The sequence below is a fragment of the Cyclopterus lumpus genome, chromosome 24, assembly GCF_009769545.1.
Source record: "Cyclopterus lumpus isolate fCycLum1 chromosome 24, fCycLum1.pri, whole genome shotgun sequence".
Lineage (NCBI taxonomy): Eukaryota > Metazoa > Chordata > Actinopteri > Perciformes > Cyclopteridae > Cyclopterus > Cyclopterus lumpus.
This window is the reverse complement of record NC_046989.1, coordinates 13,879,149-13,905,657: the sequence shown is the minus strand read 5'-3', so window position 1 is coordinate 13,905,657 and position 26,509 is coordinate 13,879,149. Positions and strand designations below refer to the sequence as shown.

General features: G+C 40.3%; 1 protein-coding gene across 1 annotated transcript in view; it reads right to left on the bottom strand.

The window, feature by feature from the left end:
• Positions 1–26,509, bottom strand: part of LOC117727435 (E3 ubiquitin-protein ligase TRIM9) — a 36,506-nt gene that overhangs the window by 4,025 nt on the left and 5,972 nt on the right. The window contains exons 2-7 of the mRNA XM_034527741.1: positions 14,821–14,916; positions 12,820–12,942; positions 7,738–7,848; positions 5,922–6,075; positions 1,401–1,564; positions 911–1,049 (exon numbers count right to left, since the gene is read on the bottom strand). Of these exons, the coding sequence (XP_034383632.1) occupies positions 911–1,049; positions 1,401–1,564; positions 5,922–6,075; positions 7,738–7,848; positions 12,820–12,942; positions 14,821–14,916 (787 nt within the window). The remainder of the gene's footprint in view (positions 1–910; positions 1,050–1,400; positions 1,565–5,921; positions 6,076–7,737; positions 7,849–12,819; positions 12,943–14,820; positions 14,917–26,509) is intronic.

Genomic DNA, 26,509 nt, shown 5'->3' with positions numbered 1-26,509 from the left:
ATTACAGATACACACACACACACAAACACACACACACAAAAAGATTTATACCACATATTCCAGAAATTGTGCATACAGATCTGTGTTTGTTCTGCAGCCTCTGCCGCCTGCTCATTCACTCGCCGTGCCTCTTTTCTCTGTGTATTTGCAGGAAGAGGAGGAAAAAGAGGGCGAGTTGGCGAAGAGAGAAAAATGCCAAAGAAAAGTTAAAAAAAGAGGGCGGGAGGGATGAACGGTTATCAGTCAGAAAACAGACTAATGCCCATTGTTGCTGAAATTGGCAAAGTGAGATAGAGCGCCTCAGTGTGACTCTCACCTTTATCCTACTGTGGTTGTGGAAGATTTCATCATCAATCCCTTTTTTCATCCTCCTTCTGACTGCTTTATTTTCTTTTATTTCCCTTCATTTGCCCTCTTCAGCTTTTTTGCTCATTTTCTTTCTTCACTCTTTGTTTCCTCCATTCCTTATCCACCATTATTTTCTTGCCTATTCTGTCTTTTCCTCCTTTCATATTCTTTCCCTTCCTTTCTTATCTTTTCTTTTAGATTACTATTTTTCCTCTCTTTTTGTCACTCTTTATTCCTGTCTCTTCTCTAACCTTTTCCTTTTACATTAATTTCTTATTGTTCACTCCCCTCTTTCATTTCCTTGCCCATTCTCTCATTTCCTTTCCTCTTATTTCCTCCCCTTTCCTCTTTTTTCCTTATTGTTTACATATACTCCCCTCTCCTTAACCGTTCTCGCGGCTTGTCATTTAGGGGTGATGGTGGGTCCCACAGCCAGACCAGTTGAGAACCACTGCTTTAGCAGACACGCAGTGCCAATTTGGCTGTAGAACACTCACCCTCACACACACACACAAACACACGCACACACACACACACTTACACGCGCACACATTCTGCCTACCATCAGAGGTCTTGAGCACCACAGTCTTGCTGTACGGCCCCACACCGATAGCATTGTAGGCTTTCACCCTGGCATTGTAGGAGCTGTTGAAATGAAGGCCGTCCACAGTACACACTGTCTCCTTTCCCACATACACCTCCTGGGGGCACACACACATTTCAGTAAGCATCATTTCAAATGCAGATTATATGCATGCACATGTTTGTTCTCTGCTTAAGCACAGACGATGTATACATGGACTCAAGTATTAGTAAAGACTCGCACACTTAAAATGCATGTTTACTGATGACTCTTGTATTACACACACAAACTACCATCTGGCTTTAGTCAGAGATGAGCAGCATATGGATAATTAATAATAAAATCAAAAGGAAGACTACCCAGAGACGTGACAATTTACTGCATGATGTCATATTAGTGATAAGTCGTATACTCTGTTTGATGCCCACTACGCATTATAACTCGGTGTGTGTTCTTGCGAGGCACAGACCCTGTACTGTCCTCCGTTGCCGTCGTCCAGCTCCAGGATGTAGCCCTCGATGGTGCTGACGGAGGGCGCAGTCACCCTCCAGGCCAAGGTGGCGCTGTTGTTCCTGGTGCAGCACTTCTCCAGCTGCAGGAGAGGAGCCGCCGGCACCGAGGTTCCAGGCTCCACTGATGAGGAGAAAATGATGGATGAGATTTACAGATTGTAATTGGATGGGCGGGGTTTAGAGGAGGGAGAGATGAAAGGGTGGATAGACAAGAGCAAAAAGGAAACATGACATGACTTTAAACAAACTGATGGGAGAGAAAGAGGGTTTACTGTAGATATAGTGGGCGATAAAAACATGTCCGGGTTCATTTACAGGGCAACATCTGGGAATCGGAGGAGGCTTTAAGTAGGCCATGTGACTGAAATCTCCAGCAGCATTGATTTGAACACTATTTTGCTTATTTCTTTGCTTCTCTCCCCAAATTACAAGTAGTAAGTGTTATTGCAACGGTGGGACAACCTCTCAAATGATATGTAGACCGTCTTGAGATGCAAACTGTCTATTGACGAGACAGACTAATACATTCCGGTAATGATATCAAAGGATTGTCTAATAAAAATCCTGTCCTATCGGTCGGACCCTTGTGGTAAAACGTGTGCTCACAAACAGGACATGACTGCATTCCAAAAGGAGCTGAAACAAACACACAAACAACAACATCAGAGTAAAAATAACCACTGAACACACAAGTGGAGATCTCAGGGTGATGATGAATTCTGCTTCATTCATCAATTCTTCATTTGTTATCTGATCTTTTAAGACCAAACAGAGGAAAGGCAGCAGTCATGACAGAGGGAACAACAGGGTTGATGTGATGTACACTGCACTCGTCGATTCAGTTTATCAATATCTATAATATTTGTGACAGTATTTGTAGCCAAAGTAGTTCTTTGATTCATGCACAACCACAAGATCACGCATACATTTTATCATTTGAGTTCATATTTGCAGCAGGATATTCTCCTTTTATTATTTGAAGTCTGCTATGCTTTAAATCCATATTTTCCCGTTTAATTTTAAGATTTTTCGAATTGAAAAAAAGATTATCCTAATTGTTTATTTCATATAACAATTCAATAATTACAATTCTGACATTTGGGGATCATGTTGAATACACATTTCTTCTGATTATATTTACACTGAAAGAGTAATATTATTTCCATAGAAAAAGTCAAAGGATTAGTAAGCAAAGAATAGCATGGAAAACAGAGAAGTACTTCAGGCTACACATTTCTGTAACTTGTATGGAAACGTGCTCCAGTGAAGGCAGCACTATTCTGCAGAGGTGCCATTCATTGGAGAGGAGCTGGAAAACAATAACCATGCAGAGACCAGATAGACGCTGTGGGACAAAAGGACCAGTGATCTTCCAACCATTATCAGTGGGACGAGGAAGGAGTGACGGAATCAATTCAAGGAAGGAAAACAGAGGTTCACTGTGAAAAGTAGAGTCTCTGAAATACCTCCTGGGCTCTCAGTCTCCAGCTCAGCCTCACCACTGTCTGCTGCCTGCATTTGTTTCAATAACGGATTCTCCTGCACATCTGTAAATATGACGTTGGTTTGGATGTTTTAATGCAAGAGCACATGGACAGAAGATGGCACATAAAGCAGCTGGAACTGACAGTGACACCAGTGGAGAGATTTAGATTGAATGCATTAGAAACTTGACAAGAGGCAAATATTTACTTGAAGCAGTGAAGCGCTTGGGCCATGTCACCAAAATGACCAACAGCAGCAACACAAAAGCCTTATGATCATTCATTTGCAAACTATATGTAATTTTTTTGTTGTGACCATATATCATTGACTTGTAGGTCATACTATTATAATTTATAAATACTTCTTAAATCAGAAAATGCATATAAGTCATTTTGAAAGATGTAAATATTGTACATTTCATCAGTGTAAAATGTTATATCATCTGCATATTAGGACACATTTGGAGTTCTTTCCCCAAATATCTGATATTAGATCAGAAAACGCTGCAACTATACAAAGACGACAAACATGAAGGTTTGGTCTTTTCAAGTAATTTGATTTCCTGCTTGCTTTCGTCAATATTTACTTAAAGCATATAACTGAAATTTAACAGGCACTTTTGCTACTTTTGAACAGCCTACTTATTTTGTACTTTTGTTAATCTTTCTTTCCTGTTCGACATTTGACTTCACAGAGTGAGAGTTTAAATTACAAATTATTACCCTCAATTTGTATCACACATAAAAATGACTTTCTACTGAGTGTGAGGGTTGCTGAGCGCATAAAAAATTTGAACACTTGAAATACACCTTTTATTTATTCATGTAACATGAACTACATAAAGAAAACTAAAACCTACATTATTTGTCACTGTTGGATTGAAGTGTTTTATAGTATATTCTCAGGTAGTATGTGAATGCAGCAGCAATAGCATAAAAAGCTGTAGTAATAAACAAAATTTAAAACAGATTTATCTATAATTGAGGGCACTAAGGTCAGTAGATATTCTAGAAATGTGGGGGTGTGAGCATTCTGAGGAGGATCCTACAATAAAACCTAAGACATGGTTGATGTTTTTTGGACTGCTTCCAGTATATTTAATCTCACTTAAATAAAAATAAAAAAGCCTTGCAACAGCATTTAGACCTTGATGTTGTTGCTCGTCAGCTGATGAGCCACGCATGAGTCTGGTCGGCATTCCCGCTGTAAAGACTCAACACATGAACAGGGATGTCGGCTCTTCCTTGGCTGACAAGGCTGCTGATTTGTTTTGTTTGTTTCAGACATTTTCACACATGCTGACATTACTGATTACTGACTCTCCATAGTTTAGTTTATAGCATAAATAAATGTGTTTATTTCTTTTTAACTTGTCTGGTGCCCCATTCATGTTGCAGTCTTTGAGCCCGGTTGTAACATTGGTCAAAAAAGGGGCTGATGCTTTATTTTATAGGTCATTAATTTCTCAACAACTTCCTTGGAAGTTTCCTGGTAACAACTGTGTAATCTGGTAATAATTAAATGGGAAAGACACACGTCTGTAGTGTTTGCACCAGAGTTTAGTTGGTTGAGTTTATAAGCTGTTGTTCATTTACAAGACTGAAAAAAACAAGTGATCCAGAGCAACTCGTTCAGTTCAGACGAACAATGGTAACTTATAATGTAGGAGAATAATTTCAGGCTACTTATGAACCAGAAATTGTGTAGTTGCTCAGGATTTCAAAGACTAAAATGCTCCATGTTTAAACTCTATCGCTTTGTTCCTGATGATCAATGGGACGTGACGGGGGGGAAACGTACAGATGGGTTTCATGACTTAAAGAACAATCAACATCTGCGAAGGAAAACCCCCCTGATCTTTATCTCCCAGTTGAGCCGTATTAAAATAAGATATGCAGAGTGCTGATTACATATTTAATGTACATTAACAATACATCAGGGAGATCTCTAAGACTCCAGTAAAGGACATTGTGTTTACTCATGCACGCCAACTGGTTGCTGGGTAGCAACAGCCAATGAATAGCTAATCAGCTTTGTACATTGTTGTACAGCAAGAAGAGACCTCTGAAGGCAAGAGCAACAAAAACTATATGTTTTATGATTTTCAAATACAACATTAAGGGGCTTTTTAAAAAATGTTTGTGTATGTTTGTGCACCATACTGTAATTTGTTGGTTATTCTGTCCCGTGAAAGGGGAGCCCTCATTAGTTGCTCTTCATCAGGTTTCTTCCTGTTTTTCCCCATTAAAAAATAGTTTTTTGGGATGTATTTCTTAATCCAATTTGAAAGTTAGGACAGAAGAGGGTGTTGTATGCTGTTCGGGTTGTAAAGCCCCTTGAGCCTCTACGTTTGTGATTTGTGATGTTGGGCAATATAAATAAAATTGTAGCTGTGGCTGAGAAAATAACCCATGGATGTTAACCAAGGATGGGAGGGAAACAGGAAAGGAAATCCTCCCATTATTATGACTTGGGAGCGTTCAAGCCTGATTCCAAGATAGTTACCCCCCTCTGCTAACCTTGTAATAACATCATTTAATTTGCCTAAATTAGCTCCTTTAAAATGAACTGAACGGAGTGCATTTGTGTTCATTTCTGGTTTTATTTCAATGTAACTGCCAATGACGGCAGTTTAGCAGCCATTTTGAAAACCTTTTTTTGTTGACACTTAAATGTACGTGTTTCTTTTAACCAAGTGACACAATCAGTTGCATTATGGAAAATGTAGGATCAAATGGAGTGGAGCTTGACCCATACTATGTAATATAAGTCAGGATCTCTCTGCCTCAGCTACATTGAAAGGGATGGTGACAGTTCCCCCCACACACATCTTTATGAGCTCACTAGTGCTCCTTTAAATACAAGTGTGAATACAGAGAAGTTAAGAATACAATTAGTTGACTCAGAACAATTCATAGAAATTAGAATAAAGGTACAATACAGTTTAACAAAGGTATAATAGAAATTGACAATTGAGTAGGTAGTGTGTTCACCTTTGCCCTGGTAGAAGTCCAGCTGCAGGATGGTTTGGAGCAGCGAGTCGGTGCTGAGGGTGAGGTCAAACTCAGGGCCTACTTTTGGCTCCAGGGCCCCTTTCACCCACTGGTCCTGAGATGATATGACCCTCTTGATCAGAGCATCTGAGATCTACACACGCACACACACACACATATATGTATAAAAAGGTTGAAGCACACATGTACACAATGATGGAAGATAAGTACGTGAAAAGACAAACACAGGAAATGAGAGCATCTGAACTCAATATCTCGAGGCTTGCAGGGCCGTGATTCCCTCCTGGCAGAGAGAACAGCTTCTCTGCTCTGGGTACAGTTCCATTAGCTGGCTTTATTACACATTAGTGCAAATATTTAAGGCTCAGGATTAGACCCCTCATCTGCTGGTAAGAGCTGTATTGCCACAAGGGAGGAAAAGTGAATACATTACATTGAACTGCTCTCAAGTGCCAAATAAAAGTGATGGGATCTTCTTGAAAACATGAGCCTAGTATTTGGAAATTCATCCTTGAGCATTACAGCGCAAATTGCTTAATTTAGCTTAATTTTCCTCACTTCAGATCCCTTCAAACTGTATTGTATTTACAAATGTGAAGTGATATCCTCCCTTAATTTAAGAGACTCTAATTAGGATTTAGATGTTGGCAACCATAAAGGACCACATAATCAATACATTATAAAATATTCAGATGAAATGGAAGCAAATGGATGTGTGTGTGTGTGTGTGTGTGTGTGTGTGTGTGTGTGTGTGTGTCCCTCAGGAGTGTCTTTGATCTGTATTTCATCTCTCCCTTTCACATCACTCTATTTCTCTCTTGCTATCTCTTTCCAGGAAGAGAAATGATTCACAACCAGAAGAGACACTAGAATTTCATTTAATATCAATAATAATATTAGAAAAGCATTGAGGTTGTAACCGTTCCAAATTACATTTACCATATTTTCTTATAAGCTATATGAGCTTTGCAAGCAAGATATGAAAAACTAAATTGTACAGAGTCACGTTACTTGTGTCCGGGTTAATTCATTCTTATTTGGGGATTTGGACAGAGAAGCCTTGCATAAAAAGTCCCATCAAACTGTGTTCCTGACCCCAAACCGAACATTAAACCTAAAGTCTCACATCTTTCGTATAAGCAGGTGCACATGTCACATTTGACCTTTCTCAGTTTGACCTAACAATGTACGGATCAATAACTATTGATCGGCCACTATGCATCTGAGCCTACTGATAACGTGCTGATCACGTCAATTAAAAATAGATCAGCTTCAGTATTTAGCAAATCAGATGCTGCTGTGGTGTGTGTGTGTGTGTGTGTGTGTGTGTGTGTTTGTGTGTGTGTGTGGATGTTGTTATTCGCAGTCTTCCTTAGACGGCGTAGTGTTTTTAGATGTGCAGGCTTCACAAACATCAGAGGCTCCCTGCACTAAGTTCCTTGCTTCCTTCTTCCTTTTAACTTTTATATTTACCATTTTGGTTGTAAATACTTTATAAAAGTAGATTTCTTTCAATGTAGTAAGAGCCCATACTGTTTATGCCTTGTGTGCGATCTCTGAAAGTGAAGTCTTACCTGTGGTTTTAAAAGAGAATGGTGCTGTTTATTTATTTATTTTCTCATGATGATCATCAATTCTCCAAAAGAGACTCAAGAATGAGTAACTTTGTCACAGCTAAGATATTGTTTTGTTATCCAGTTGCTTTGGGAGACAGGCAGATGATGCCTGATCTTACACTGCAATCTCACACACACACACACACACACACACAACACACACACAGTGGATCAGATACCTGGAGGAATCCACTGGGATCGTTCTCTTTGAGGACTTCGAGGCAGAACTCCATCATGCCGGTGGTCTGGCGTAGCTTCATGGTGCAGTGGGTGATCTGGTCACGCACCACCTGAGACAAAGACACAGATCAGAGACGGTAGATGTTAAAAGTTATGTTAAACACAAAAAGTCAATTGTTGTTGTTCTCGGGTTGTTCCCGGGTTGTTCTCGGGTTGTTCATATGACCTTAAGGTCAACCCGGGAACAACCATTCTTCACATAATCACACTAATTGTTGGGCAGATGGGGATCAAACCCCCAAGCTTGTGTTTAAAGGTAAAAAACAAATGAAGGTCATATGAATGTTGTATGACGGTCATGTTCCCGGGTTGTTCTCGGGTTGTTCTCGGGTTGTTCTCGGGTTGTTCCCGGGTTGTTCTCGGGTTGTTCCCGGGTTGTTCTCGGGTTGTTCTCGGGTTGTTCCCGGGTTGTTCCCGGGTTGTTCTCGGGTTGTTCTCGGGTTGTTCTCGGGTTGTTCCCGGGTTGTTCTCGGGTTGTTCTCGGGTTGTTCTCGGGTTGTTCTCGGGTTGTTCCCGGGTTGTTCTCGGGTTGTTCTCGGGTTGTTCTCGGGTTGTTCTCGGGTTGTTCCCGGGTTGTTCCCGGGTTGTTCTCAGGTTGTTCTCGGGTTGTTCCCGGGTTGTTCTCGGGTTGTTCCCGGGTTGTTCTCGGGTAGAGGTCAAAAAACTAAACCCACGCTCAAGATTAAACGCGATGGTCTGGGATTGTTCAATAGATAATCTGACGTTGTGTCCAGTAGGTGGAAATGGGCTGGTACATATACGAGGAGGCCTCAAAAGCCTGCTTATGCCATTCAGCAACGTCACAAAGAAACAAGGAGAATGCAGGAAAATGAGAAAATGCAACGTGTTAATGTGTGACAGATACAGGCATTTAGCCAACACAAGAAAAAGGCCTGGATTGACAGCACGATGCTGTATAAATAGGGAGCAGGTGTGCGGATCGGTGGGGATAAAGTGATTGGGACTGGCTGGAACAACAGGTGAGTCTGTGGCTGGCAGGCAAAACAGACAGCAGGACTTTATAACCCAATGTTTGGAAGACATCTTTAAAAACACCTTAGTATTCCTGGCACACTGTCCCATTATCAGCCATATTTGAATGTCTCTCACACACACAGACAGACACACACACACACACACGCACACACACACACACACACACATACACACAGAGACATCACATGCTATCTGTTGGCTGAAATCTGCAGGGAAATGAGATTTCGACGCATGTCACAAGCATGTCGTTATGAGGCTAATTAAAACGCAGTGAACTGTCACCGCCTTATTAGCCTTTTGTTTACATTTAATAATCCCTGCACCACATTTCAATTGATCAGTGATATTTAATTATCTTCACAGATGTATGTCACAGATATATGTATTATATTGTACAAATACAAATATGTACGTGACAAATACAGCAACTTTACTCAAAAAGGTTAAGCAAGGGAAAATCAGACAGAGAAAGATTGTATGATGCCGCGAGGACCAGGATAATTAATTACAGCTTTCACCAATGGCCGCCTAAATGAATCAGAGAGTTAATTAGACAGAGCCTTGGAAATTAAGCCCCTCGTTTATTTGATGGTTAATGAGATCACAGTTAATTATTCACCAGTCAACTACAATTTGAAGGTACGTAAACGGAGGATTTGATGAAGCAAACAGCAGAAATATCAGATGAAAACTGGTCAAATACACTTTACAAGAAACCATAAATGGATTCTGTTGCCTGATATTTCTATGGTAATGTTCAACCTCTTATATCACTGTGGGAACAGCTGCTTAAAACCCACCTGTTGATTAATTTTTATCTTTTTCTTATCTCCCATTTTTATACTTATTATATATATATATATTCTCTGTGTGTCTTGCTTTTCTCTTTTATTGTGAAGCACTTTTTGATGTCTGATCTAGAAATATACAGTGAATAAAACTTAGAAACCAATCGCTACATCTTCATATCTTGTGTTTGTCTTTTATTTGTCTTTTGTTTTGCTTAGAATTCCAACAAAAGGTTACAAGTTTCAATCAGAATCATAACATTAAAATCTTGTGTATTGAATTAGTGAAGCAGTTTTTTTATTCTGCACTTGGTTGTGATGTGTGAAAAGGTTTAGTTTAGATCTATGTTTTAAAGATGGATTTAAAGGATTTAAGATTCGGACGGTTAAAGCATGAATCAAAGGTCAAAGAAATGTCATTAAAGGTAAAATAATATTTATAGAAATACATATTTTTGTGGCTTAACACGTCCATGCATTTGAATTCACCTTTAGCAAAACACACACACTTAAATGATAAACCAGGTGAAAAAACCTGCTCTTATCTGCTGTGTAAACAACATGGAGTGTTTCAATGTCCTTGTTTCCCGCTGAGATGCGGCGTCAGCTCCCTCCCACGTGCTCCTGGCGGCTTTATCAATATGTTCCACATGCATCTGAAATGAATGTGAGGGTGTGAATGCTGAAACATGTCAATGCAAAGCCCGATTTGGGATACCAGACACACTGCTAGTATGACTCACAGTCTGAACCACGCTTCTGTTCAGGGGAGAGCAATATGTTGGCTTGTTATTGTTAGTGCACAGTCTTTACAATGGCATGGTAGAAAACCATGAAGCGCTGTATATATGGTATTTAGGAAAAGACAGGAAAACAAATGCTCATCATGCAGTATTGTTTTAAAACTTCATGTGCAGTTTATGTTCCCACAGAAAGTTGCCACTGAAAGTTGAGTTCTGTGTGTTACGCTACTAGGAGCTAGCCTCTGCTCTCAAGAGGAGATGAGGATGATGATTCTAACTCCACAGCCTGAGATTCTTTTCTTTTAGTCTTCAGACCCAACAGACGCTGACTCAGGTGACATCACTTGAGGCCATTTATAAGACTTTTTGTAGCTCCTTTATATAAACTTATTTCCACACATGCAGTAGTACTTTTCCACACCTGGACAGAGCCTGACGTAAAAAGTCAGTGTAGTTCCCCTTTAAGGAAGAGGAAGCTGAGGGCAGGCCCCGTTAACATCCGGCAACGAAAAACAGTCAAGCATCCACAGTGATGCTGAGGTGATGACAAAATATTATTGAAGGGGATACAATATTTCAATGAGGTCCTGACAGATGTAGAAATATAAATATGTGGTCTAGTACAGGTTAGTTACACTGACACACACATTCCATGTTACATGACTATATTTATAAGTAAACTGCACATGGGCAGTGATATGGCTATAGAAGGAGGTACTACATTTCTTTAGTCAGCCAATATTATGTGATATTTAATTTATCATCCAATATGCTCAGCCCATATATGAGTCTCATACTTACTGTAATCAACACTACTGGCTACAATTAAAAACGAGTATTAAGCGAAATCAAACAAAAATAAAAAAGACTGTAACACTGTCATCAAAGGTAATTATTGTAAGTACTTACACATTTTAATATAAGTTGAAATGTTTCAGTTTTAGAATTTGTTACGAAACTCAGCCTGTCTGTTCTTTGAATGAGGAAACCCAAATATGTTGCTTTTAAGGGATTAAGCCTCTGGCTTTGGTGATTGTTATAAACATCTGCCTTTCTTCATAAAATCTTTTATGATTTGTTGTTTTGTGTCTGGTAAAAGCTGTACTGGGCCTCAAATACAGATTAAAAGGCTTGTAAATGCTTTTGAAAAGTAGAAGGTCAAAGGGTTTGAAAATATGAAGGTCCATTGAAATAGACCATGTTGTCAAAGCCTGCTCTGTCCACGGGCACGATGAAATGAAAAACAGTTGTTCTTTCTTACATAACTCACATTCAGTTTAAAGTCAGCCAAGAACAAACACAAGCTGTGTTCAGTCTCATAATTAATATAGGGACACGTTGTGTGTGGGTTTTCTGAGTTGTGGGTTTAGTGTGACTAATGTGTGGAAATTCCTGGTTAATTATTTCTCCACAGTATGACCATTAAACCATTTAAATATAATAAGATGTTATTTAGAAGAGTTTCTTTTAAATCTATTAAATCACCCACTTCTTTGCGGGTAATGTACTAATACTTTAGCCTAATTTAATTTAATAGTGGTTGTGATTTGTTTTAATTTAGATTGTTTCCTTGTAAAGCACTTTGAAACATTGTTTTAAAATGTTCTTTACAAATAAAACTTACTTTTATCATTATATCAAATCTTTAATGTCAATGCTGATACGTTTCAGCATGCCTGATATAGCTTTTATACCGTTACTTGTCTGATTTCTTACATGAATAGGAGCCCGTAATGTTATCAGTTAGAGAGAAACAATATCCTAGATATGTATTCAAAGCATCCATCAGCCTTCTACATGCGGCATATTGTTCTCTTGTTCCAGCTTCGATGCTCCCTCCAGCTCTTTGCCCTCTGGCTAAATCTCAATCCTCAGCCTGCAGATAATGACAACAGCTGACACCCCCCCCCCCCCCCCCCCCCCCCCGCACCACCAGCCAGACGGTCAGTCGGGCGGCGGGCACGTTGAGGCTGGGCAGGCATCCATGTGATACACTACGATTTGGGAAAACCCCAGAGGTGGATTTAGAATGAAAGTAAAAAGCTACCCTACTGATTGGAAATCTTTGGTGAGACTGAAATCACATTTTTCTATTCAGCTTCTTACTTCACTCGATGAACTGGTTATTTTTTCTCTCAAAATTAGGACAGAACTGTTTATGTCACGAGAGATTTTTGTCTGTCCTCTTCTTACTATTTTGACAGGGTGTCCTCAGACAGCTATACCTATGGAAAGTAATGCACTGTAATTGCTATACATCGCACAAAAAGGTAGATTTCAATACTATAAACTCAAGTAACCCCAAATATGCTGCTCGCTTTAGGCAGGAAAAGAAAGAAGATAAGTGTATTTCTTACTCGATGGTAGAGAAATGAACTGATGAAGATGAGAGGTGTTTGCAGCATTGATAACGTGTCTTTGTGCATGTTGAAAGGTTCCCTGTCAGGTTGGGGGGGGGGGATCTGCTGCTACACACAACATCAATCAGCCCCACCTTTAGCTTGTAATCCTTCTCCTTGGTGACTTTGGTGAGCAGTTTGGCTTTCTGTCTGGTGAGCGCCTCGATCAGAGAGTCGCACTGGGCCACGAGGCAAGCTTCGAACTCCACGCCGTTCTCCTGAAGCGACACACAAACACACCGACACACAATCAGATGGGGCACACTGAGACGTCGTCTGGGCAGTTTTGCCAACATGGCGCCCCAAAATCCCCCTCCTTATGGGCTCTCGGGTAGAAATGATCAAAAAATCAACACTGAGACCAAAATAGATGTGTTTTTGGTGTATTTTTCCTCATTTAGCAGCACATGTGTTTGTTACTGATCTGTTCATCTACCAAAGATCTTGCTCCAGTTTTGTTTGACACAAACATTATTTATTAACACTTTACAGGGTTCATTATTTCAATAAATCCTGCATCATATTTGCCATATGCCACTATATTCCCTCAAGACACACATTCATAACCATAGAGCGGAAAAAAAAGAAACGTACTTCCTGTTCGTGCCCAAATGTAAGGACTTTCCACATGATTGTTACATGATGATGTTACAACCTGGCTGTAGAAACAATATTATAAAACTATGTGTGTGTAGGAAATGTTCCCTTTATGAAGCACAATGTGTGCTTGTGGATCAGCCTCATATTCCACCTTGAGCATGTAGCATTATGTATTTACGTTGTTAGCAGCTCCGCAGAAGAGAGATTTCTAAAGCTTCTCAGATGTTTTACTAATTGTTCGTCTGTTTTATGCCCTTTTCCTGAAGTAAGAAATTGATAGAAATACTTTTACTTGTAATGGGGTAATTTCTCACTACTGTCTTGATACCTTTACTTCAGTAAAGGATCTGAAATACTTCTTCCGTCACCAAGGAAACCCTGCATGGTGTGTTGCGCCGTCCTCTGAAGACGATTGGTGGCATCGGTCATGCTTGACACGGGACACCTTAACCAAATGTTTATTATTGTCACTATGACAACAAAGGTCCCCTTACCTTAACAAAGTAGTCATGTTAACCACTAACCACAATGTTTCCCTCAACCTCAAGTCTTTTTTTTTGCCGGAAGCTGACCAAACCGTAACCATAAACGAGTCAGATCAGAAAACGTGCCGTATGTCTACAGGAGTTGGCAGTTAATACAAGAAAGATCCACAGGGGCGTTTTCATCCCTGAGCCCACATGATGAGGAGATAAGGTCTTAGTGATTTCCAATCACTCGTCCTCCACTTTGGGACACAGTTCAGATCTATAAGAGGATGAGTGCTGGAGATATTTATTGCTGAAGTTCCAAGTTTTTTAATTTTTTTATTTAAATGCAATCCTCTTCATTTTGCAACATGACTCTTAATGCCTGTTCACAGCGCTGTGGCTGACAAGATATTACAGTGTGTGTACGCACATAACACGACACACACACTTGGCTGATATCGTTTGTTTTAGGTCAGTGATTCAGTGGATTTGTGTGAGTGAGTCCAAATGTGTCTCTGTGAATGATTTATTTGGAGCTTATTCTCCATTATCAGCCACCCCAAAGCAAAATGTATTTAGTCTACAAAAAACACCAAAGATGATGTAAATTATGTAAAGACCTCGACATGTGGAGTATAACTGATGGGGCATGGATACTGGTTCTGGTACAATCTTGCACAGCCAGAGACCTTCATGGAGATCCTGAGACCTTAGAAATATTGAGGCTTTGAAACAACCATGTGCAGAAATGGCACCTGAGAAATAAACAAGTGTGTCCCAGTTCCAGCTGCTAAACATCAGCATACTAACTGTATGCAGGCTGATGTTAGTTAATGAGGCTAATGTTAGGGGGGAAATTTGCATCCGCCTGCCTAGTCCCATAGTCTACACGTGTCACTTCTGACAAAGATATTGCCATTATTTTTAAATAAAGCTATCTTGACACGACATGGCATCTTCTATACATATGAGATGGAGATATGTATAAACAGTATATTTCACACAGGTATCATATGGTGGAGTTACCTGTATCTGCTGCAGCATGTTCTTGAGTTGGATCAGAAACTCCTTGGCATCTTTAGCTTTGTCGGAGACCCCGTTGAGGGCCTGGGAGATCTGGCACTGCAGAGACACACAGAAAGAAATACACATAACAATTACATTACATTTAAAAAAGGAGAGGGTGGGCAGCTTCAATTATCTGAAATAGTTTGGCAAGTACTATATTTACTACTAAATGAATGAACTCGTTAATAAAAAATAAAATACAACTTTTTGTCTCACAAATTAAGACATTATGCAACAATCAACCATATGATTGTCACAGATACAACTCTAAAACTTCATTCAGTAAATAAAAAACGTAAAACTTATCCTTTGATTCTTTGGCCTAGACATGGCACGACTATATGAGGAAGATAGAACTAGCATACACATCACCTCTAAACATTATAATTGATCTTTCAGATATGATTCAGCCTTATTCACACATAAGACAGTGTGAATAAGGCTGAATCAAGGCTCTCCTCCTAGAGCAAACTGTATAACCAGTAAAACCAGTTACCACTAGAGCTTTGAGGCTTATTCTAAGACGTCGGTTATGTCATCATTTAACCCCCCCTGGATGCTCAGATTATGTCTGATCCTACCCTTGAGCGAAATCATTGGGACCCCTCCTCACAGGCCACTGCTCTGCATCGTGTTCATAATCCCGATGCACTTTATAACAGAGATAGGATTGAGATCTAAAGAGTCGAGAACACGTCACTGGCTCTTACTCTCTTTACAGCAACACTTTAATTGGAGTACTGAGACGAATACGTTTGACACTCTTTGATCCTCACTAAATTGTCTCTATTTGCTTTCTCTTAAACGTAAGCGCTTAATTGTCTACCTAATTTCCATTGAGTATCCATCGGGGACGTATTTTTATGTTAAATATTCTCTGTATCGCTATCAACAGCTGTTTATACTGCTAAGATCATTTGCATATTGAAAGATGAGAAACTGTCAGCGAACAGGCAGCTAATGGACAATAGATCTTGGTCCTGCAGCTACGAGTCGTGTCGATCACACTGTGGCTGAGCAAACTATAAACACGTGTTCATTCATATGTTTGACCGCCTGCATATTTTAAATCTCTCTTTAATGTCCAACAAAAATAATAAAATAGTAAATGCAACTGTCTGTGTGTGTGTGTGTGTGTGTGTGTGTGTGTGTGTGTGTGTGTGTGTGTGTGTGTGTGTGTGTGTGTGTGTGTGTGTGTGTGTGTGTGTGCATCAGTCACTGGTAAATAAGAAAGACAGAACAAAGAAAACCCACACACTGTTACACACATGCCAAACTGTGATGAATCTGCTCCACTGTCGCCCCACCCACATTTCCCACCTGCTCCTCTTTATCTGAATACACACACTCTCACACACACACACACACACACACACACACACACACACGCACAGAGAGAGAAGGCGATATGAAGTGGGCCGACTTTTTTGTTTCTAGAAAACATAAATAACAGTTGGAACAAAGTGTGATTAATATATCCTTCAAAAACACAAATTCTTGTTCTACATTCAAAACGCATTTGTGTGATTTAAAAAAAAATGTAATTAAAGATAAAACATATTCACTGACATCATATAGATTTGACAAAGGCTATTAAACTATTTATTAAAATGTCTATATCATTATATGTGAGGCACTCATGTTATTGTTTAGTAGGCCTTGATATAATGCAGCCAATAAACTATTTGATGTGCCTTGTAGACACCTTTGGGAAACATTCCTGCACACATCAATTGAGCTGTATTACTGTATGCTTTTCACCCAAGACTAAATGACTAAATAAAACAAATATTTCATTACATATATTTATATAACAATTACAGAAATAGGATTATATTAATGATATAGGCAATATGACATATTCGTGAAGAATGGATTGCAGCCGCTGACAGACAGCATCATGAATGCCTCGCCCGAAGGTCCGATTCACAAAAGATGCTGTGCCATCGATATCACGACGCAAACACGCTCGCAAAGTTGTGCAGCTGGTCCCCTTTTCAGCGTCTTATTGATAAATGTGCTTAAATTACCACCAAATCTCTGAAGATGCTAATAGTTTCACTTTAACGGCGTCAGGCTCATTTGCATAGAAAGGGCCAAATTATTCATGTCTGCATACTATCTCATTTATATGTACATGCAAACAGCACATTGAGAATGATAGTTTCTTTTGGTCCTTTTTGTGTAGGTTTCGAGAATCCGCATCTTAGGGTTTAAACAATGTAGGAAATGTGCAATTAGTGTGCCATTAAATCATTCTTTATAAACCTTGTAATGATCTACTCCCCCATATTAGTGTAGATAATTATACTTTTCTCCCCCGTCACTATTCCCTTGGTTATGTTTGAAAGCAAATCTCCCACAATACACATATACAATGCAATCTATGCATAATCCCCTTCCCACATCTCTACAATAACCACTCCACCCCCACACTACACTCACACACACACACACACACACACACACACACACACACACACACACTGATCTTATCTCTGTCCATCCTTCTTCTATATGCACGTGCTGTCCGGAGTCAGGAGGAGGGGCGTGTGGAGGTCATGGTTCATGAATCAACCCAAACCTTCTGTGCAGCTCCTTACTGCTCCTCACCAAGAGGCCATCTGGCCCAGCAAGCTGTCTGGCCTCCGTTTGTGTGTGTGTGTGTGTGTGTGTGTGTGTGTGTGTGTGTGTGTGTGTGTGTGTGTGTGTGTGTGTGTGTGTGTGTGTGTGTGTGTGTGTGTGTGTCTGTGTGCATATTTGCATGCCAAGATGCTAACAAGGGGATGACGGATGTGCCATACGACGGCTGTCTTGGCACAATCCCCTCCTCTCTTGTTTGTACTGTCTGGTTTGACATTCATTTGACTCCAGTGCTGCTCATCAGGTCAAAGTTCTGAGCTGCATCCATCCACCCACCTGCCTGTCTGCTAACCTTCTTTTATTCATTCATTGATTTTCTTAACCAGCTAGCTCTTTTCCAGAGTTGTGGGGAGCTGGAGCCGTACCAGCATGCATTGTGTAGAACGGCTGGGAGGGGATTCTGTTATTTTTCTTTTGTCGTTAATCAACCAGGTAAAGTCTCATTGACATTAAAGGCTCTTTTCCAAGAGAGACGTGCATTAAAGATTGTTACAACAACAAATACAATACAAACAGAAACAAAATAAGGTGTCTGTCACACACCACAAAAGATTAGAAATAATACCGAGTTAAGCTGCATATACAGGGGCGAGCCTGTCTCATAGAAATTATACATTTGCATATACAGAAATATCAAAAAGGAAAAGCAACAACATTCGAAATGCAGTTTTCAGACGAGCTGAAAGATGTTGATACTGAACAAATCAGTCAAATGTTATCTGACAACATATTTCATGTGGTTCCTACCACAACATCTGCTCTTTGCATCTAAAGCATATTCTATTTATAGCACAAACAAACTACACCGTGGTCACTAAACTAAAGGCGGATTAGTGTTCAGGGTGAAGACGTATAGTAGTGTCATAATTAGCAAGCGCCTTTTTTAAGGCACGTAAAAGTTTCCAAATTCACAAGAGAGGTATTTACTGACGTATTTCATATCATATAAAATAATATTAAAATGTCTTAAATGCCTAATGTCCAATAATGCCAATAATGCAATAGTCAAACAACATATTGACTTTAAGACGAGGGAACCGGAAGAGCAAAAACTTATATCTCATTCACGGATTTTAGCACTCATTCCTGCAACACTCTAAATATTATACTAAACTATACCATCGTCATGCACTGCTGCAGGAAGAAAATATGACCTATCGTTAGATACTTTAGTAAATACTTTGCAGATATTCCGACGGCCATGATGTCTCTTCGCTGAGGCAACAAACTGCTTGTGTGCTCTAATTAATTAGAGCATCTGTTTAAATAGATTACAGCACTGACCATGATGCTGGAAGACATCAACGGATTTAAGCTTTTCATTTGTTAATTCTGAAGAGGCCACATCTCCTCATCATCACAGTTATTTCATTTGCAGTAAAATGTATCTCTCAATAGTTTTTTTTTCTCGTCCCACAGACCAATGCTATGAAGTTACGCCTTAAAACTACTATGGCATTTTGTAGCCTTTGTTACTGCAGATTAAGGAGTCATGTAGAAATGTAGAAACATAACTTGTTCTGGATTGAATGCTATTTACTTTTATTGAAAAAATAGCATTTTGAACTGATGTCTATAAAAGTTTTCCAAGCAAGAAAATAATTATTTTTAGTAATACCACTTCATAATACTGAGTCTTCACAATGCCCAGGTCTAGCTTTGGCTACAGTCACGCTGCGTTGACTTACAGTAGACTCCAGTAAAACTGTGAATAACAGTGTAGAAATGTGACAAGTCTGGCCTGCGGGGAGAGGATGAGCCGCCCAAGAGATTTGGAACAAAAGAGAAAAACAGAAACACGAGAAAATCATCCACATGAGAAGGAAATGGAAAGTGCACAACAACAAGAGATGATAAGAAATTGAATTCATGTCAGCGAGGATCGTCGCACCTGCAGAACACAACTGTACGTTCAGAAATCCAATTTCTTCCCTCCTTTGTTTCCTTTGTTCTTCTCCCCTTGACCTTTTTCATCTTTTATTACTCCTCCGAACGGGAGTGTCTTTGTTCTTTTCCCCGCTGTCAGCACTCCTCTCAGAGACAAGTGCTATTATCTCATTATCGTATTTTAGGACCGATGGAGGACCAGTTATTCAGTCTGTGACATTCAGGGAGACCAGTGACATTCGCAGAGGCACAGCTGTGTTGGTTTCACTGGTGAACTCTGCTCAACAAATAGCAGGATGGATTCAGGAGATCACAATGAAACTTGGGCTAACTGTCCACATGTGTCCATCTGTGGACGTGGCGTTTTGCACCACGCCGTCCTTCCGTTCGCCACACTGCGTGCGCACACTTCACGCCTCACCGTTGTTTACAAACCGTTAAAGGGTCAAATGAGTTCAGGCAAACAAAACGGATCGTCAGTTTGGTTAATTGTCACAAAGTCATTAAGTCAGTGTTGAGAGGGAAAGAGATCGGCCTCACATTGCTGTTGCTAAATAGTGACAAAGAGACAAAGTGGAGGATATTGCCTTTTCCTTGGTACACACATCACATTGCTGCTAGGATAAGCCTCTGGAGGCTGGGGGCTATATTTCCGGCAGATATCCGGGCCAAGACTTCCTTTTCCGTGCGCTGCTCATTGTTTAGGGTCCGCTCAGCAACTTGAGATGCGAGAATTGAGTCACAACATTACATATCAGCCAATGCGTTCTTCATCTGTTGAATGCTCTACATGAATGCAGAATCTCTTGATGGAGATTACAAAACAGGAAATAGATCCCATTGAAATGAGTGAGATCCAGAACAAGCCTTTGCCGTGGCTGACGGCGCTGCTGTGAGCACACTTCAAGAAGCCGTTCTCAGAGAAATTAAAACTTTGTGTAATAAATCACACAGGAAAAGGTAATAAATAGTAAGCTAATACAGTTGGAATAGAAGGATTTCATGTTGTGAGCCTGACGAATGTGTGAGGAACACTGCCACCAAATGTGACCAGACTGATGTTCTGGCGTAACTGTTATTACAAAATATTTTAATCAAAATCGAGCCCCAAAACCTTAAAACCTCATCCATATATAGGTCAATGTTGGAGGGTTAAAGTTCAGGTTAACGTTCCTCTGGCCGATTCTGAGGACGTGCAGAGACATTCAGAAAAAAAGTGGTTTTGGTTTTTGCCTGGGATGAGGTCAGTTTTCAAATAAACTTTTTTCAAATATCATTCTGGAAAAATACTCTTTTTATAAAAAGTAAACTTTTTAATTTCCAGTTAATGTTTATTCACCTTTGGAAACTCTGTTTGTGTTGTGGATAAACAGTTGTGGTGAGTATAATCTCAGAGAGAAGATGGGGAGGGGCCGCTGTGAGAACAATAGGCAGCTCCTATGTGTTTGGCTGTCAGCCGGGGGAATGGTGGATGGTGGTGTTGACCTTGTCAGAATGATACCCAGGGGACACGGAGAGGACCAGACGGAGGAGGGGCTGAACCCCCTCATTTACCTCTACTTACCCTTTTATTTCTTCTCATTTGCATTCACAAGCCTTTACATCCTCCTCTGTTTTCATTTACCCTCCCTTGCTCTTTCTCCGTAGAACTTGACTCATTTTTAAACCCAACCACCTCCCAAAGTGGTAAAATAAATAAGGTTCTACTTTTATGAATCAATAGAGCACAAATCACCTCTTCTTCTTCCCTTATAAAAGCCCTGCGCCAGGATACGTTGTCTAATTTGTGATGAAGAAAGCAGCGTAGAAGGAATCCACTTCACCTAAAAGAAAACTGACTTTCTTGAGCCAAAAAACATTAAAGCATATTTAATTAATGAGCCCATTTGGTTAAAATGCTGCTGGGGTCCTTCAAGATCCATTGGGGAGACACAAATAATAATAGCACATGAAGATCCAAGGAGAATAAGTGGCAGATTGCAGGGTGAATTTGGCTACAACCGAGAGCCAGATCCTGATATATCACAGGAGACGCAGCTGCCTTCACAATCTCCACTCTGTGTGTCACGGTGCACACTCAAAGTTCACAGTCAATCATTTAACACTACATCTACTTCCTGGAAAATACTGTTTTCTTTTCATGTTTTTAGCTTTTCAAAAACCTAAATGAGCTGATCATGTATGAAATGCATTGATATGCTCATGTCTGCATGTGCTGGTGAAAAAAGAACACAGGCTTGTGAATCACTGTTTGCACCATCGAGGGGAACATACAAGGAAGATAGTAACCATGTTCATACATTTCTGTGGTAACATATTTTGTCAAAAATTAATCAGTGCAGTAATTATCGAATTTATAATAGATACTCTATGTAATCGATCATCTGTATCTTCATAATCACATCACAGGTACTCTACAATGACTAATTATTTATTCAAATCCAAATTCACCCAACCGCTACATGAATGTTCTTGCCAGAGCCATATCAAGATACAATAACCAGAACAACCAGTATTTTCCCCTCAGCCTAGCCAGCCAGCTGTGTTACAGTATTAGTGTTTTACGTCTGGTGGAGGTCAAAACCAATCTCCTTTCCCCTTCCTCCTCTTCATCCTCTCATCCACCATCAGCCTCCCAATCCTCTGCTGCTCTGCCACACAGCCATTTCTGCTACAATATACTTGCCAATGCCACATTTAGCTTTAGCCCAACCAGAACAATCAGTCGAGTCAAAGTAAAAATTAAAAATACCAAATATCAGGAAAGACAAATCTACAATGAATGAATACATATTTCAGGATTGCTCAGTATTGGTCTTATGTAGTCAACTAGTCTAAGCGAATATATTTTCTATATTCAAGCAGCGAAATGCGCTTTCAATGTAATATGATGTTCAAACGGTCACTGGGACTAATATGTGGGAGTAACAGCAGATATGTATATTTTTCCAGGGCATTTTAAAACAAGATTATAGTGTCATTCCACATGACTTACTACATAATAATTCACAGGAGAACTCAAACTAGTAATGCTAAAAATGAGTTGCACCAAAGCCCCGAGACTAAAGCCATGCTAGCAGCTCTGTTAGGTTGTACTAATCAAGGCACAGCAGGCTAAATGCTGACGTCCACATGCTGAACCGCTTATGTTTGGCAGGTATAATGTTCACCATCTTATTTAGCATGTTAGCACGGTAACGTGTGCTGATTTGCACAAAGCACACAGTGCGGCTGAGACTGATATCAGGTGTTTGGTCATAAGTCATCATTGTCTGGTTTTATGGTAATCCATCCAGTAGTTGTTGAGATATTTCAGTCTGGACCAAAGAGCCCGATGGACCAACAGGGTGCTCCCTCAAGCCGCACCACTAGCAGGACTAAAAAACCAACGTAACCAAAGTGGTTTGCAAATGTTGCTAACCGGGAAAACCGACATGTGGAGCAGAAGTTATTCTCCATACAGAGCAGAACGCCTTGATTGCCCAATAAAACTGTTATATGAACCATTTAAACATCTATATGTAAACCATCAATATTTATAGGATATGGTTCAGTGCTCTAATGTGTGCAAAAGCCTGCTTCACCTCCGCAAGTCCGCCTGGTTTACATACTCATAAACTACATAAAGAAGAGTGTGCCTTTATGTTATGAACTGAAACGTTACTAATATACATCACTGTGCAATGTGAAGCTCAAGTTCAACTTCACAGTTCTTTATTTATCAATTTATCAGCAGCCAGTCCCCACAGAGAGAGAAAGCCACATCAAATGCTTCCACTTCATCTTCCTTCTCGCTACGATGAGACCTTTCACAGTTTGACAGCCAACCAGAATGCAACACTGTCACATCCTTTGCAGAGAAATAGATTCCTCCCCAGTCGTCTTCGATAAACCGTGACATGGATGAGTGGCTGTACAGCCAGAACTGTCTGAATGAGGTCCAGGAGGACGCATCGTCTTATCTGCCTGACTTTTCCTGCAGGGTGTGAGCTTCTGAGGAGAGAGCGGCGAGGCAACAAAGTGGCTGCAGAGCAAAGGAGAGTAGCCCCTCTAATCAATAATTGATATGGGCATCTTCCATATTAATAAACCAAGAGGGGTGGTAGATTGCCATAGGCGTAATTGCCATATAACAAGTGCAAATTAGGCTTGTTGAAGATGATGAATATTACTGACTATCGTGGGAGACTGTAGATTTTTCTGTTTGGATTTCATAATGCTTTCAGTTGCTTTGATGCAAACACAGCAAATGTTACATAATGACGCCGGCATACACACATAATACTCATCTGTAAGCATGTAGACTGATGTTTAATTTATTGGGCTTCCTAATGAACTAGCAGCTGCTTGTAACCATGCTAACGAAGCTCATTGTTTCACTATCTGATGTCCACCAACACTCTCCTCAGAGGTCTGGCATCAGCACTCATTTTGCTCCGAAAATAGATCCCAAACACACTCTCTCGTTCTCTCTCTATCTCTCTCCCACACACACGCACACACACACAGACACACACACACACACACACACGCACACACACCGCACTGGGTTAACAACAGCAACACACACATTCTTTCTGCAGAGTCTCTCTGCTGTGTTACTGCCAGAAGAGAGGTAGTGTAAAGTGTGCATTAGCCTACATTCAATGCACAAGTCCAGCAGCACAGCCTTGAGTTACGCTGTGCCTGTGTGTGTGTGTGTGTGTGTGTGTGTGTGTGTGTGTGTGTGTGTGTGTGTGTGTGTGTGTGTGATATGTAGCCCACTCATGACAGTGTGAGGAGTGCATCAAAGGCACAGAGCTGCCATGTGAGGACATAAATCCGGCACAAATTAACCTACTACCTCTTAACGAGTACTCCATTTATTTAGAATTGCACACTTGTCAGACTTGCGATGGAAAACAACCCAAATGATTGTGTATTTTAATCCATGCATTCTTCTTTCACGTCAAAACACGGCATGTCTAGCCACAATGCAACTCGACTGTTGGCGGCTCGGTGTGAGATTTGAATGTGTGATGCTAGTAGCAGCTAATGTAGCCTCGAGCCGCTAGCCTCAAGCAGAGGTGACGAGCGGTCTACAGAGGTCTGGTTAGCTCACTTCTTTCTCGCTCCAAACTTTTTCACATCGAATAAACCGTCAGGTTCAAACAGTCCGGGTTGATCGGAAGAAAGACAACATGTTCAACACGTGCACACGTGAGGCTAATAAGAGACGAAAAGGAAACAGTACAACATGCAGTACTGTGCTACATATTGGTTTGTGTTTCTGTGCGCGTTGCTGGGCCTGAGGTAACAGGCGAGTAAGGCTGACCTGTCATGGTCGGCGTGCTGCCATCTGGAATGAGGTTAGTCAGGCACAGCTAGTCGGCACAGTTCAGCACTCGCTCTTAATTTCTCTCGTTAACGCCGTTTCCGGGAGATGAAAGCACATATTTTTGCTGATAAAATTGTAGTCATTTTTTGTAATGCAGCCCGAGGTGCTGAATTTCATTTCAAAGGACATATTAGATATTACGTACTGCTGGTTACACGGACACAATTAGAACAGTGTTTTCATCTTGTGCTCTTATCAAGACATGATATGAGGTGACCATTATTTTCTTATATCATTAAAACTGAAACATGTTCTTACCGTCTCATAAAATGACCATACTACAATGTATCTGTAGGAAACAGGAGCTGATGGAGATGGTTATTACTGAAGCATGAGGCACTTTCCAAACTCGCTTTGTGACCTGCAGTCTGAGTGAGATCAGAAGCTGCTTCTCTGCTTTTAAATTGCAACCTTCCTCCTACTGAGTCTGGTTTTAACAGTATATGTACAACTTTCATGCTCCCCAAAAATACTCTTCTCGAGGGATGGGAATTGATAACATGTGTTTGATGCCAATGCCATTAGCGATTCTGCCTATTGGTCGAATTTCTTTTTTTAAATTGCGAAATCCTCAGGCATGTTAATAGTGCTTTTATCAGTCAACTATTTCTGACAGTCTTGTCTGAAAAGCCCCAGTGGTGACACGTGTCACTCTCCGTCACCATTACGGTTGTTGATGATTTATTCATCGTTCAGTTCAACCAAAGGTGACATTTCATTTTCAATGAATGAAAGGGTTGTGTGAGTACCGACACACGGTGTATTCAGTGCAAGCGAGGCAGACAGCTCCAGCGGTGCTGCTTTTCTTTTATGATAGAATATTCATTTTCATATTTGAATATCTGTTTCTGTACTATTCAAATATGAATTCAAACTTAGAATATGCTTCGACAGCTCTCGCCTGCCATCGCGATTCTGTGATGTTATATATGTAAAGGCAAAGATGCATTTTAGAGATATTCAATACTTCAGTGCGGTAGCCACATAAAAGCTTCATGAACAGAAATAAACCGCATCACAGGAAACAAGCCGCAGGCCGCTCAGACAGTAACGTGCTTATTGAAATGTTTTGTCAGAGTCCCTACGAGAACACCACCGAGAGACAATGTTTACTGTCAATATTAAATGATTTGACATGAGAGGAAGTGACAAATCTGGCGAGGGAGATGCATTTTAAACACATCAGTGAATGCAAACGATTCATATCTAAAACATGCCACATTTAAGTGCCACTGTGGAAACGGGACATACTGTACAATATTATACTTTGTCTTGATTATTCACCTTCTTTCCTCAGGATTGAGGGCAGAGCTGTGTCACAAATCTCAAATCAGTGAATCTGGAGCGTGTTCCCCGGGATAAACAATAGTTGGTATGAACCGGCCTTCCTTCCACACCAACTGTGTTGATTGTGACTCATGTTACTATACCAGAACAAATCCAAATCATCTGCCCACTGACCAACTGGTTTTCTGTCTTTCTCTCTACTTCACACTTGGTGGATGCCCCATTCTTTAGGATCTTTAGTGCTAATTTACCACTCGCTTGTATTTCATTCCTCCATCTTTATTGGACATTTATCATGAACACTTATGAGCGGAGGTTTCTGGAAAACTTGGCAACAAATGTCACCAACATACTTTACTTAACATCATAAATAAAATATATTCTTGGACAGTGTAATAGTCGCCTAATAGGGGACAAAAAGTGCAGTTGTGAGCTCAACTTCCATTGTGAGAT